General features: G+C 29.2%; 2 protein-coding genes and 1 non-coding gene across 4 annotated transcripts in view; 2 read left to right on the top strand and 1 right to left on the bottom strand.

Annotated features, from left to right (window-relative positions):
• Positions 1–706: 706 nt before the first annotated feature.
• On the bottom strand, positions 707–2726 carry LOC126842017 (translationally-controlled tumor protein homolog). Its single transcript, XM_050578869.1, has 2 exons — positions 2249–2726; positions 707–991 (listed from the first exon to the last, which is right to left on the bottom strand). Exons 1-2 carry the CDS (start codon positions 2600–2602, stop codon positions 824–826), a joined length of 522 nt encoding a protein of 173 aa, XP_050434826.1. The 5' UTR covers positions 2603–2726; the 3' UTR covers positions 707–823.
• An 837-nt stretch (positions 2727–3563) lies between these two features.
• Positions 3564–16290, top strand: part of LOC126841770 (formin-like protein) — a 29295-nt gene continuing 16568 nt past the window's right edge. The window contains exons 1-2 of one of the 2 annotated variants that reach the window (XM_050578415.1): positions 3564–4223; positions 13743–13826. In XM_050578415.1, the coding sequence (XP_050434372.1) occupies positions 3972–4223; positions 13743–13826 (336 nt within the window). In that variant the 5' untranslated portion in view covers positions 3564–3971. The remainder of the gene's footprint in view (positions 4224–13742; positions 13827–16290) is intronic. The other variant, XM_050578416.1, reaches the window with a different exon arrangement.
• Positions 15158–15229, top strand: Trnam-cau (transfer RNA methionine (anticodon CAU)). The gene has a single exon. It is a non-coding gene; the product is annotated as a tRNA-Met (tRNA).

A 16290-nucleotide genomic window follows, 5' to 3' on the forward strand; every position in this document is an offset into this window, starting at 1 on the left:
CATAGCCACCATGGGTTAATATAGAGTTTAAATTTTGGACTCAACCTGGCTGGCCCACCTAATGCAAAAGTTCTTATGCTGCAAGTGCACAAAATTAATTTTACTACATTACAAAAAAGTCATGTTGGGCCGTCAATATAAACCAGAAATACTTATTCCCATCTGTTCTTATATTTATATTTTTCAACATTGCTCAGTGTTAATTATATTATAAGAAATATTCAGAATTTATTTTAATTAGAGGTCCCTATTATACGTGTATTCGATCTACACGTGTAATTAACATACACGTGTATTTATAACTACACGGGGTTCGTGTACACGTGTATTTAAATTACACGTTTAAAATCATAGGCACTAATTTTAATACATTTTAATCAAAATTATTTAAAATATATTCAATATATTTCTAAGTATTTTAGTGACAACACTCAATAACACTGAGCAACATACGACACTTGTGATACTATCACAAAAGCACATGGGCACAATTTTAGTTGACTGACATTTACATAATTTGTACTTGAGTATATTGATTAAATAGTTAAAAAAGTTATTAGTTTTATTGGTCAACATAACCACTTTTAATCACTTCTAATAACACTTTTATTTAGTTTTGTAATAGGCAATTGGTGTATCATTGATCTTAAATGAACTATATTGTTATAAAATAAATGGTAAAATGTTAGTAAATAATTTCAACAAATTTTGTTTAAAAAAATGATTTTTATATCCTTCGAAGTAGTTGTTAAAAGCTGATCATTTATACCAATAAATATAATAGACAACGTAACATCTTTTTTAATTCAATTGAGTAATGTGATTAGAATTTCTCTTCTTCCAGCCCATGTTTGAAGAGCATTAATACAGGTACATTGTCATCTCCAATATCTCTGTATTCAAGCATAGCGACCATACCATTCTCAATATCCATGTTTTCACCAGTGAAGAATTGAAGATCTTTAAACCGCGACATCAAATCTTTCATTACCTAAAATTTAGAAAATGTATTTTAATAAACTTAAAACAATCACACATTAAAATTATTTATTTATTATAAAAATATTTAAAATTACTTTATCGGTAATTTGTTATTTTCATAAAAAAAAAAAAGTATTTATGTTATTAAGTATGAGTTAAGTAGTAACCTCGAAAAAACACATCATTATCTACGCATAATACTTATCCACACTTTACATTCTAGCAGTGTAGAGCAAACTATAATAAGAAGGACCCTACTCTAGTTATCTAAGGTGACCACTGTTTGCTGCTCACCCGTAACTATGTTTCTGACTTGTTATTATTATAAAACTAGTGACCCTTAAATTTATGCACCATAATTTGTCCAACCCCCACCTTTAGCACGGCCCTAGTAACTTTACATAATAACTCAAAATTGGTTACAGAAAATGATTTTATTATATATTTAAAAGGGCCAATGTAAATTTTTGGCAAAGATGAATTAGACTCTTAAACATGTATAAATTAACCTTTATTTTGTAAAAGCAGAGTTCCCACAACAAAAGTTAAAAAAGTTGTAGTTTTATAAAAAATAACACATCACCTTTATTCTTTAGTAAAAAGTTTTAAAATGTAGTATTGGAGAGTTGCACCAACACATACATAAAGTTGAGTAATTTAGGCCCGTGATTGGTCAAAACAGTTTTAATGAACAGTAAATTTAAACATTTTTAAGTGCAACTTGGAATGGATCTTTTAACCAAAAATACGTAAATAAAATAAAAAGCAGATGAGATCAATTAATTAAAAAAGTAAGACCCGATATGATTATTACAATTTTAAGAAATTATAAGATCAGGAATACTTGTTGCAAAAGGAAACTCAAGAATTGATTGCAACAAATTAATAAATCTTGAATAGCATATTATCTATAGATAATTAAAATATATTTATAATTAGCTGTGAAAATAGGTTACCATTCATATGAAGAGGACTTTAATCTTAAATCTTATTTTATAATAACTGGGTTTATAGAACAACTCAATAAGTTGTTTCACACAAAACATAAAAACGCATATTGGCATGTTTTTCTGATTATATTCTTAATACTAATCATGAACTATCTTAGTTCATGATACTAATCAACAGTTTGTCATGATACTAGTGTATTTCCCAACCTATTAAGTTGTTTTTTTTATTTTTATTAATGCAAGTATATTATGTTAATTTTCGTAGACATTACGAAGTAATTTAGGTAAGCATAATAATATATAGATTTCATTCTCACTTTGTTTATGTTGGTTTTGAACAGGTCTATCTCTGTGCTGCCATTTTCGGTCATTTTGTCGACCAACCGTTTCATGTATTCTTTGAGGTATAAAGTAAATGATTTCTTATCGCCGAAAGCGTACGTTTCGCAAAGTCGATGATTGAGCACGACATCGACCCCGCTTTCAACAGCTTCTTCTGTGCCTTCGCAGGCTTCTTCGGCAGAAGGGTTAGCACCGTCCAGTGAAACGTCACCAAGTTTCCTCGTGATCAGCTTGCCGTATACTTCGTACAGAACTCCGTCGACTAGTTTGAATTTGTAGGTGTCCGAGAACATCTCGTCGCCGGAGAAAATGTCTTTGTAGATCCTCATTGTTTTTGGATTAAATGTGCTAACACAGGAACCGTAAAAATTCGATTTTGTTGGCAACCGTACACCGACACGCGTTCAGGGCGGCGGACAGAGAGCAAAAGACCAAGCAACACACATCTCACGTTAAACATACAAAAGGACAGAAACAACGAGGAAAGGGAATAACGTGGAATTTATCATTTGATAGTGAAAAATATTTTGCCATTTTCAAAGAAGTTAACAGTTTGATACTTCGAACGTCTTTGGACATTAGATTTTACCGCCCAAATTCCTTAGATTTTCGTTAGAAATTGTGTGAAGATTTAATCTATGTCGGTTCACGTTTGTCGTTTACACAGATAAATAACCATTGTTTATATATCTGTGGTCGTTTATTAACTAATAACTAATAGACGTTCCTTAAAAATTAAAATGGACTTTAAAGTCATTTTAATTAATAATTTTGAAGAATAAATACATCGTATATTTGTCGTAGTCAAAATGAATTACAGTCTACAATAATTCAATATCAGTCTACAAGAATTACATTCTTTATGAAAATGCAGTACTTCTACTATTCGAAAAAAATGTACAAAGCAAAACAAAAATCGTAAAATTAAAAAAAACGATTTCTGTTTTACTTAGAATTTTGCCAAATTCATATCTAAATACAATCTCCCCGCCCTCCTCTTATAACAAGTTGCGCTAATGGCTGTATTATTATGCAATGTAATTTCTACTAAATAATAAATGTATAGAATATACAATGACTTTATCAAAAACTAATTTTAAGAGTCAATTCAGGATTGGAAAGATAATCGATTTTTTTTCAATGCCATACAACGGTAAAGAAAAGTAATATAAAATTAACATTATGATAATATTTTTATGCACACATACAATTATTGTGTCTAGGTTATTTGTTATTAAGAGTTTTTTAGTAGCACACACGGCTGCACTGTGACTTGTGTTAATCAGAAGCTGCCATCTCGTTTCGTCCTTTAGATTTACAACACGTTCACCGCCGTTCGCCGCTACGCGGTATGCCGCCTATTGTTGTTTTCAGTCTCGCCAGTCGCCACTCGCCAGTGATACTACAGACGGCAATTGTTGTGGTTATGCACTGCCGCGATAGAAGAATTTGAATTTGTTATTGTTATTTTTTTCGCTTAATTTAAAATTTGTCGGTGTGCGACAGCCGTTGGTTATTATTATTTTATTTATTTTCGTCTAGTGAAATCTTTCGAGTTTCGTGTATGTACTTATAATCATGTGAATCGTTTTGGAAATTGCGTACTGTACGTCCATATGCTCGGATATACACCTGTTGCGTTTCGGTTGATTTTCATTTTTTTAAGTTACAGTGTGAGTATAATCACGACTGTTTTAAATGCGGAATGGTGATGAGGTGAGAGTTATATGTTGTTTAAAGTTTTTCGTGTCGCAAGCAAAGCCGGTTGACTCAAAAATGGGCAACTCGCACAGCGGCAAATCTGAGTGCAGCTCGCCGGTGTCGTCTCCGCAACACCAGCTGCACTTGCCGGTGGAATTGCCCAAGACACACAATTTGCGAGCTAGTATACGAACTAAAATACCTTTGCCGGACAAGAATGAACTAGAGAGACGGTTCACGAAGGTCTTGGTGAGTAATTTATGAAATACCATTTTTTACCTTCTATTAGGTAACTACGCTTAAAACAAAGGATTATTGACCAATCTATAAGTTAAGTAATTTTTAGTTGTACTTCATAGCAAAATTTAATATTCTTATGAGTTTCTATAAATACTAATTTTTAATACTAATTGTACAAAAAAATCTATATATTTTTTTTAAATTTCTTAGCGTGTTTTTTATTCTAAATTTTTAAGTGGTTTTTGTGTAGTATGTATTTGATACATTGTCATTATCCAAACACAATACATCCATTTATAGAGATGCCAAAGAACCTTCAATTAACTTCTGTTATCAATTATGTAGTATGTTACAGCTAAAAAAGATGCTCACATGATTGCAAAACACTACACTACACTAAATGTTATAAAACCCTTTTTAAAATCCAGAGATAAAAAAAACATATTTATTTATATTACACTAAATTTGTAAAAGCTATGTACTATATTTTAAGTGTTAATATTTGTCTCTTATAAATGCTTTAATATCACTTTACGGTTCAACTGTTAAAATCATTGACTAGAAAAGGAGAATTTGAATATATTTAAATAATATTTCTTTTAGTGTTCTATGATTATATTAAAAGCTATAGGTAATTAATACAATTATTGTCAAATTCAATGCTTTAAAAGTATAAAATATGTGATTATGTTTTGTATACTATTATTCAATTTAATTTTTGATTTACAAGTTTTTTTTGATAAACAATTAAATGAGTGAACCTACCAATTGATATTCTTCAGGTCTTTTATAATTTATTTTACATACTTAACTATGATTTTAAGGTCAATATTTATTATTAAATATTTCTTTTTTTTTTTAATGTAATTATATTGATACCAAATTTGGTTTTACGCTTGGAATATTGTCTACTGAAAATAAGTTTTAAGTATAAATACTATGAAAACATTGTATATTTGATTATAATATTATATTATGAATAAAAAAAATGTACAATTATAATATATTAGTTACCTTGGTTTGCTTAATACTAAAGAATTAATCATCGTTTCCCTAACACGTGATGTAGTCTGATAGTATTTGAGAACAGGAATAATATGATGTAAATAGACTTTATTGTTGTTCATAAACATAATTTAATTAAATTTAACAATACAATATTACTGAAAATACCAGTTACCTTGAAATAGATTTAATAAAATAAGAGTAACAACACTTGGTTTATCACTTAAAGTAATTGTCCGGTACCTACTAATAGATTTTTTAAGATATAAAATCGATTTTACTTAAATCAAATATTTACTTAACATAAACATGTACCTATAGCCTACTTTGAACGCATAAGAATTTCTTTTCGAAAGCACAGGGAATCAATTACCAAAGCGTAATTTCATTGTAATATTGATGGTTACATGACAACTTGGTCCTAGCAACACTTTGATTTTAAGTGTAATGGCATCTACTATTCGTTAAAAAAAATGTGTTTCGTCCAATCTGCATACGCAAAAATAGTTGTGAACATTTTTTATTTTAAGTTTGTGATATAAACGAAACTTTATATTTGTTCTGCTCATAAAATGGATCTAAACAACAATATAAAAAAGTATTTTATTTAAAATAACAAATTGTCAATAAAAAAACTGAAAATTATTGCTTAAACCCTTTTTTGCGTGTAACCATCCATATATTACTTTATTTTTTATTAATATTTTATAAAATTATAATTATAATATTTTATAAAATGACTGTATTCAAATTAAAATAAAATAATTATAATTCTTTCGCCAGTGACTTAGCTTAGTGAGCAAGGCTAATGCTTAAAATTAAATAAAAACAATTTTAATTTAAATTGTTTAATATAAAACGTAATTCTACATTTAATTTATTATTTTATATTTCGTTTAAACTTTTTATTGAAAATATTTTTAATTAAAATTATTTAAATTTTTCATTAGACCTAAAATAGTCCTTTAATGTTTGTACAAATAGTCAATGATAACGCATATATGAATTTTATTTTAGTATGCAGGGTGTATCATGATGAGCTGACATAATATTGAGGTACAACATTATATAGTGATATAAGCATAGTGAACTTTACGTACAAACCAAATATATGCATAGGAATATTAATAAGACAACAGTTGCCATAATTGTTTATTCATTTATTTTATTTTATGATTCTCCGTTAGAATCATTTGTAATAACAATAGCTCCTAACAATTTTTATGTCAGTCTTTAATAGTTAAAACATTAATAGCTTTTTTTATTTTAATTACTGTCTTTAATCTAAATTCGTCCAGTAAAAACTCATTTGTCATTGTTATTTTAATCTTTAATAAAAACCAACCCGAGTCTAATTGTTACCATCTTTGAAATGACTAAAATCCGTTCGTGATTTGTTCTGTTTTCCATGACGAAAACTAGGTGTAAATCTTGTGCTTAATGAATTTTACGGTGTGCATTGTCATAATAATACTTTGTGTCTAGATAGAGCAATATCCTTTAACCTATGATGATGAAAAAATAAGTTTTTTTTAGGGAAATAAATTAATGTTCTGTTGATATATTTGGTTTATTATTTGCTATGGGGAACATTTGATGCGATCTTTATAGACCTGTTAACGCTTTGTAACTAGTAGAAAAAATCGATACTGAATTATTGCCAAGTATTTAAAACAAGTTTGTGTTTTTTTTTTTCCCATAAACGTTTTTTCGCCTTATGTCAATCAATTATGTACTCTATTCATTTAAAATTTTCGTATGCGTGTATGTAAGAGGTCAAGGTTAAGTTAGTATTGTTAAGCACTTCGTAGTTGATAGTGACTAATGAATAAAAACATGATCATCGCTTCAAATATAATAAAATTAAAATATTGTTATCATCTATACATAAATACATTTTGTTTTTTATTGTCATAATCACCGAATGGCCGCATGGTTTATATTTATCGATTTTTTTCACTATTGCTTGATTGATGTAAACTAAATTATCACACCGTCTCGGAAATTTGTTTTATTTCGCATATTATACTAGTCGTGGGAATAGAGAATGCCCTATTGTTCTGCGAAGACGATAAAAAATTCAAACCTTTTCTATTTCGTTAAATCTCGCCTTTAGCTCGATTGATTTTGTTTCTATGTTTATGATTTTTGATTACAACACCATAATACAATAGTGCATTTAATAATATATTATACTTGGTAATTATTCTTATCCGGGATGTATATAACAAACTGTACGTCAATAAATATTCGCCAAGCAAATTTTGCCCGTAGAACAGAATAATTTTCGATTGTTCCTCATTGTTTTTGAAACATTTTTCGTTAGTATATCTTTTGTTCTATGTGCACAACACATGCGCTATTATGGCCGTTACTCTAGTAAGTCACGTATTCTTAAGTTATTTTATGAAACGAACGGCGTAGGTACGATATTTGATGGGTAAAAAAATGTAACGCTAATATACAATAATTATAATTTTGTCTTTACGATACGTTAAGATGCAATTTACCTTTTACACATAGAGTCAGTGTGTTAAATATCCGGACGAGCAAATAATCATAATTACACGTCCTTCTTCTTTTGAAACTGACAATATGATATGATGTGTTTCCCGCGAAAATTGTCCCAAGTGTAGCAAATAACAAAATGTAATTTTTTTTTATTATTTGTGTATTTTGAAAGTACTTTCTACCTGTGTTAATGACACTTATGTTGTTTAATGTATTTCATCAACAGCTTGTAACTGAACTATAACGGTTTATAGTCGATTATGATCTGAAAATCCGGAAGGCGTCCATAATATTTTTTACCTGCGCGAATTTCTTAACGACACCATCCCGCACATAAATTGCCTAATTTTGATGTATTCCATTCAGTCAGTCACACACCGTAAGAATGTGCTTAGGGTGTCTTATGGCATAGAACATGGGCCCGCATAAAAATATCTCATTGTACCGAACACGTATGTGTTTGGGTCATATTGAGCGATGATAAAACATAATGAACGCTAATATAATACATAATATATAATATACATTATAACATGCAATATTTTGCTGAGTGCATAACTTGCGACGTACTGCTACGTGGTTTTGAGCTGGTTTGATTATCAATGTACAATAATTGTACATATATGAATAATTATGTCATACTTCAACTTCGGTTGATGTTTTAATTTCATGAAAGTAATGTTAACAACATGAATGATTTTTTTTGTTTTGGTTGTTGTACAGTAAGATAAATGTAGTTTGATGACTTATATTTACCAAAAATACTACACCTACACAACTATCACTTTGAATAGTTACCTAAATCGGCACATTTATTTGTCTATAGCACTTCTTTCGGCATTTGTTGTTTAAATAATTAGTTTCATTGGTTTTAAAATTATTTATTATTAAATCATTTATTATTTAATTATTTCCAATGGTTTTCGTTTTAGGAAATATATTTTTATGTCATTCTATATCAAAACGATTACTTGAGTTATATCTTCAATTACTTACGATGACATTTATAAATTATTCTTCAAAACAAATATCATTCTAATTTTTTATATGAATTCATTCATTCATAATTTCGAAATTAAAATTACATTAGGACATATTTTATGGTGGAAATATTAGTGAGGTTGTCATGTTGAATCCTCGGTTAATGGTGATGTATAATAGGTGGCTATTATACATCACAGATTTCTACAGAGGGGGTAGGAGTCCATAAGCATTAAAATATTTGTGTATTCCATTGAGCAAATAAACCAAAACCACTTTGAATGATACACTGCTTGTCTACCGGCACCAGATGGCCTTAAAACGCCCCTATAAATTCAACAATCCCTAATAGATATAAATTGAAAACATTTTATCACAGTTTCATTATGTCCAAACATATGCTGGTGCGTACTTAACAATACAACTATAATAATAGTGTACAAGTGACCCAGTTTATATTTGCATGCAAATTTTTGACATTAGTTCTGTGAACCTATTATCACACGTCATCGAGCGGGTCAATCGGGCAGCGTGAGAACGTCTTTTTTTACTAATGAGTGTTGGGTCTTTATTACAGTAAATAGACATAACAAAATATTTAAATTAAGTAATCCACTAAAAACTGATTAAAAAACGTTGTGACGTTGTGTCTGAAGTTCGATTTTTTTTTCGGAGTATTAATTTATTAATAGTAATTGGCGCAAGCCTAGATAGCAATATTGTATGAAACAATTCTCATTATTATGAAAATGTTATTATTAGCTCTTAAATTTTTCTCGGTATTCGGGTTAAAAAATCGTTATGCATTAGCTCTGTTTACACAGCATTAGTAACTTCTTTATATTAATATAAGAGTTAATCAATTTTTTTCAAATATACAGTGGGAAGTATAATATTAGTTTAGAACTAATATTATACTTATAATTAGAACTTGTAAATGCAATTATGACGGACGTTAGAGGATAATATCTTAAGATTCGTGGATTTGTATTTTCCGTGTTGTACAATTTTTCTCTATACTGCATTTCCTTATAATTATTTTCCCGGATGCATTTATCCTATTTATTATATTTATATTATAATACAGAAACGCCCTGTATGTTATTTGTGCTACATGTGAGCAGCTCATTTGTTACCACAATGCCGATGTTAGTTACAGCTGTCGGAGCCTACAGAGCATTAGCCATGTGCACAAATATGGAAAAATCTATTGAGATACGTGCGATACATAATCGGTATACCTGAAACTAAATGAACGTGAATCATTGATGTACACCGGTGTGCTGCATTCAATATTGTTCTAGGTGTTCTAAGCCAATACAAAAGGATAGAATTTCGAGGCGCCATATTATCCAGTGCGAAAAACTTGATACTTGCTTGAATTCACTTCTACGAACAATGACACTCTCGACTAATGTATTACCCTCTGGTCACCTGGAATCTTATCTCTCTCTTTACAGTACCCGTGCTCTATAGTAGTAGTTAAAGGGGGTAAACCAGTATGAATTTATTTAATTTCTCTTAAACGTCACACAAATGAAGTACAAATGGTACTACTACTTTAGTCTTAAATATTATAAAAAATGTTATGGTGCATTGCAATTTGTATGTACCGTATAATGTGACAGCTGACACGTAAAAGAAAACTTTGCGTGTCTTATGCGCTCGCCGGAACCCTCAGACCCTAAGGAACCACACCCTTCGGTTTTAAAAAACACAATGGATCCCTTAACCCCTGCAGCTATCATTTCAAACGGGTGTGGTGCGGTGTTCATACTTACATTGTACGCATTCGATAATTTATTGCTTTGTAATAGAAATATTGAGATACTTTGATTCACTCACAGAATTCCTCGAGGCGGTCTTTTTCTTACTTATAAGTACCCCCGGTATAATAATATAACGCCATTGTGCGCCGTTAATGAACTTCAGTGGCCGACACGCCGGTTCGACGTCTCGTCAAAATAACGTTAAGACAATAAACCATAAAAAAGAAACAAAAATAATATTCTATCCTCGAAACTATAACGTCCTAGTGGCTTACACTTGTCTCGAGGTGATGTAATGTGGACTTCAAGTTAAATGTGTAATTCAGATTTTAGATTTTAATCACGGTTCCAGATGGGTAATCAAAAGTGTTTTATCCCCAGTTCAGGTATAACGGTTTTTATATGACTATATAGACTCTAGAGAAAGGAAAAAATATACGGAGACGGTTGAGTAATGTTTTCATTAAACAATGATAGTGCTTGTCGGTTATGTAAGGAAAAGTAACGTTGTTTATTTTTTCCTGTGCATCTTTCAAAACACAAACGTGGTAATGACCACGTTGCTAATATGATTTAAAATATCATCGATGTGTGTAACACATCGGGGCGAACAAGGTACTACGTAAAAATAAAAATACATTTTCCTTGAAAATGTAAAATTTCCCATGATCAGGGGAAATTTATATAATAATAATTTTCACAAATATATTATACAAATACAACATTACTATTAAATAGTGTCTAGAATTATGTTTCCGCCACGAGAATGTAAACAATCAGAGTAATATTTTAAAATAGTCAATTTCGGACTGCTTTTTTGACCTAACCTTTTCAGTTGCCCTTACATAAAAATGTATAAAAAGCAAATCTTAGAAAAGCAAAGTTATGCAAGAAACAACTTTTGTAGAATAAGTATATTTTTAAAGAATTTTGAAAAGAATCAGTTTTGGGAGTGTTTAACCCCCTCAAAAATTTAGCAGAGGGGTTGGGATTATTAATATGTTAATTAGGGAAATCTTTTTAATGATTTTCCGAAAAGTCCCGATTGTTACCTCATCTGTCATAATTAAGCCCATTTCAGTAGCCTTTTCGATTAAATAAATGAAGAATTGTCAATGATTATGATATTTATTATTCTTTAATGTTTTTTTATTGATTCCACGGATGTTACTGAAACTATTTATTTTACAAAAAAATTAATTTATTAGACTGAAGACTCAAGAGTGCTGTGCAATGATTATTTATCGGACGTTCTGAAATATTAATAGTATTTGAACACGAAATATTTGTCGTTATAAATTAATCTTATTATTTGTGTTGCTCACGTCCTATTGAGAAATGAATTGAACTGTATACTAACTAATACTAAAGTATACAATATATTATTAAGGCTATACTTATATTTTTAACTAATACAAAGGCTATATATAATGCAAATAGTATATCCGTTTGAAACGAGTAAATATATAGGTTATACTATTATTTAAATTTGTGAAAACTATAAAAGCATGGTTTGGCAAGTTATTCATACTCTGTAGAAAGTTAAGGTTTTGTTTCCTGTGCAACAAATATCATATTTCCAAAAAAACAGGTATTCGATTAAATTCCATTATTTTTAATCATAACTGATTTTGGCGTGTCATTCGTGACATCTGGTTTCAATAGCCTGTATGGTTGAATACATTGTTTAATATTAAGAATAATTAGGACTGGTATTGTTGTTGTTTTTTTTAAATAAAAGAAATTTAGTCTCTTCAATAAAGGCATCTTTATTTTGAAGGTTATACGTGGTGATGAATCAACGCGATATAATTCAAATATTAAAACAATAGAATGCATGTAAACCTTTTATATTTATAGCTTATATAATATAATTGTAATATGTGGCCTAGTGAGTGATATCGAAGGTTGGCAATTATCGATTTTAATATCCAGTAAGTAACACTATTCTTCCAATCTCGGTGCATATGTTTTAACTTTTTTCTTTCATTGCGCTCAAATTTCATAGTTAATTTGAATGAACAGAGCTATTGTAAAATGATTTTGTTTATTTAAATATTGGAATATAAACTCTGAAATAAATACATCAATAATTAATAATGATTTAATGTTTACGTCAATATTTAAATCTAGTTTAACAAAAAAATTATTTGATTTAATAATTAATTGCGTAAAAAGTACAATTTCGTTGATTACCGTTGAAAATAGTATTAATAATTCATTACGTATATAATTTTAATGACTTATTCATTTTCATAATAGTATTATTGTCAATATAACATGACTCAGAATATCATATGTTCATTAATGAACATCATCGTCTATCGGCTATCGTAAATTATATTTTGTCTGACTAAGTAAATAATATTGGTCATTTTTTGTATTGTACAACAAATACAAGTACATTTAAATGTAATATGTTTTTGTAGCGATGTAACAATAAAGGCGGTCAAAAAATCCATATTTTAAACGATTTTTAAATGTTATTTCTCTAGTTTCTTTTTCAATTATAAAATACTAAATTTTTATATGAAGGGATAATTAGAGGTTTTGCTTAAATTTCCACGCATCATAATTCAATTATTATTGTACACTATACATTAAAAATGTAGGGAGGTCGGTATTAAAAAATATGTTTTTATTGTATTTTTTAATTATTTTATGTATGTATCTATATCTGTATGTAAACTAGTTGTTGGAAATCACGAATTATATAATCTACAATGAGAGGTTAATGTCCTTGTTTATTATATTGAAATTCGAACATAGTATACTGTTTAGCTGTTTGAAAACCAAACGTATCGGGTATCTATTTCGAATGAAAAAACATATCAACAAATATGTTGCTTTCTCAAGTGCCTATTACGATGTATTGTCGGGTGTATTTGTAGTATGTTGCTGACAACGTTTTTAATCGCCAAGTTCGAATAAATAATTTATAAAACTATCACCATTAGTTATAGAAATATTGGTTAATGTAAATGGTTATAAAATTATTCTGGCATTTATGTGTTTTAAATTGGCTTACACTTTTCAACCGGCGGACCTATAAAAAAGTTATGTTATTGACTAGGTACTAGGTAGGTAGAGTAAGAACTCTATATTGAGCAAACTACTACAGTCTAAAATAAGCCTATGGGCTGTTCGTTTTTGCGTCTATACAATAGCAATCGCATGTTATAGCGAATCGGTAACAATAATTAAATATTATGTATTCAATTTATTATTATTCGTTTCATCTTGTTTTTGTTCTGTGTTATAGGCATCTATGAATTTGCCTGCGGACAAAGCGAAGCTCCTGAAACAGTACGACGACGAAAAGAAATGGGACCTTATTTGCGATCAGGTAAGAGATGTAATTAATAACGTATTGTGTATCGTCCATTAAATTAATGTTACAAGTCGAAATTCGAAGTCATTCCGAATTATTGAACTCGTTATCAGTAATGGCAAACTTCTGTATTTTAGAATTTACATTCGTTATTAGAGTACATAACTTTAAGATTGTTGATATAGGCTTTTATTTGCTGTTGTTTGATAGCCTGAAAGACGAGTGAACTCAATTATATTTTGTATTTTACGACTTAATTTAATTTAGTAAAATAGTAATTATTAAAATTTTAATTCACGAGAATCAATTGTTGGAATTGCATACAATATGTATTTAAGCAATGTCAATTTCTTAACATTCTGAGAAAATCATGTTTTTAATTTCAAAACTTAATACATTTTGCCTGTATGCCTAAACTTCCGGCGGTCGTTACTCTCGACTAATCTATTTTTTCCCTGGTTCGAGCGAATAAAAGATACAATACATCAATACAAAAAATTTGATACCAAAATCTCGTTTTCAAAAAAAATTAACATTGATCTTTTTTCCTCGCAGCCCTTCATTTGTTATTCAAACTACACCAATACCTAGTTTTTATCAAGTATCACTTTTAGAAGAAATAATAGTAATAGATTATTATGAATCATTCATTTCTGTCTGAAAGGTAGTATAAAAAAAGGCCCGAGTAATAATTATAACCTAATGTTTAGATTCCATTGTATTCTATGCGATAAATTAGGTCCTAATTAAATTTAACAAAAAGAATCTCGTACACGTTTGGGAGGAGCTATTTTTGTGATCCGTTTATCAATTTTAGTTCTATAAAATAAACAACAAAATTATTTGTTACGAAATTTTGTTTAACTGCTAAAAAGGCATTGTTTTTGGAAAATAATATTAATCCTTGCAAAACTTAAACATTCCTTTGGAAAATGTGTAGAGCTACGGCCTAGGTCCTTGTCAAGAACAATTTTTAAAATTAATTTTTTTTCAAAAAATGCAAAAGTGATGTGATGGCAAAGTTGGTTGGATTCTTTTAGTGTATGATAAGCTATTTTCAAAAACCTAAAATATAATGTTTTTAAAATAATTATTAATGTTAATAATTACGAATTCGTATAAGTGTTTGTTTATTACTTATTGTGTTTAATAATTATTTTTATACAGTAGGTGTAATGTAAAATGAAGTAAAAATAAGTTGATAATTTTGTGCAATATAATATCCCGTTTAAGTAAAGTAAAAAAAAAATGAAAATTGTAACCTTTAAACCCGTTTTATAGAATTATGCTAGCATATTTGAACATGTTGCGTTTAAATAGTTCTTTTTTAACCTCTTTCGACACGTAGCAGAGTGGCGCAGTGGAAGCGTGCTGGGCCCATAACCCAGAGGTCCGTGGATCGAAACCACGCTCTGCTAGATTAACTTTTTGCATTTTTTTAATTTTTTGCTTTTTGAACCCAGTGCATACTAATGTGTAAACATTTTTCTTCTGTTATAATTTACTCGCCTTTTTTTTATTTACTCTCGCATATGAAGTAACTAATATGCTTATCACTCACATTTTTATTAATTACATTAAGATGAACGTTAAAATAGGATTAACATCCCGTAATTATTTTTTTCCGAATCCAATTTAATATTTAAATAGACCGTCACTGCACTAATAATGATGTAGAGAAATGTAGTGTAGTTACTGTATGCGAGTGATGTTTGGTTAAGGAGACACATACATGACATTATTCCCACCGGCGCTGCGCAGTGTGTACTCACCGGATATTGTGCATTCACGGTGAACCAAGATAGAACACATGTCATAGTTATAATTTTAAAAGAAACTAAGTACGTCACCACGCAGCTTTTTACATTTTTTTTTTTTTAATCACATATTATCATTACATTCCCATCATTAATATCTTCTTGGTTTCGTCAATATTCTCGACAGTAAAGGAAGCGTCGGAGATGAAGGTCGTTTTTAATTTTAAAAAATACACGTGTCAAATAATATTAATAGTTATTACTATCGACTACGCGTTAACGTTAATTAAGTATAAAGTACCTAATAGTTGAAAATTCTATATGGCAATACGTCCGTCCGTATGTGTACAGGCTTGTAGGTGATATAGTTTACATAATATTGTAGATACTTTTAAATAATTATTTTGTAGTATTTTTCTATACAAATACTTTTTGTTTATGCATACCATTTTTAAACGCATAACTCAGTTTTTAAGATTTGTAAACAAATTAGAAAAAATTGTTCTTGTATACATAATTGTACTTAATGTTTAGTTGAATACGTCTATTTTGTTGTATCACTTAAAAATTATAATTTGACTCAACAACTTCATATCTTAAAATACGCCTAAGTAAAATTTCTTCTAATAATTTTACAAATTTTTAACGTAAAATGTTTCCTTATAATTTGCTATTTTGTTTTTACCCTCGAATATAGATCTACATTTTAGATGAAAGTATAC

This window comes from Adelges cooleyi, unplaced genomic scaffold (assembly GCF_023614345.1).
Source record: "Adelges cooleyi isolate 19-005CV unplaced genomic scaffold, UGA_ACOO_1.1 ACOO_flye_CR_arks_rails_tigmint_CR_PRNA_41, whole genome shotgun sequence".
Lineage (NCBI taxonomy): Eukaryota > Metazoa > Arthropoda > Insecta > Hemiptera > Adelgidae > Adelges > Adelges cooleyi.

Bases quoted from the DNA above. Each gene is read 5' to 3' on its own strand.
- LOC126842017 (XM_050578869.1), bottom strand. From the start codon at position 2,602: ATGAGGATCTACAAAGACATTTTCTCCGGCGACGAGATGTTCTCGGAC. The intron at 992-2,248 runs GTGAGAATGAAA...TCTAAATTTTAG, and splicing joins TCAAAACCAACATAAACAAA to GTAATGAAAGATTTGATGTC.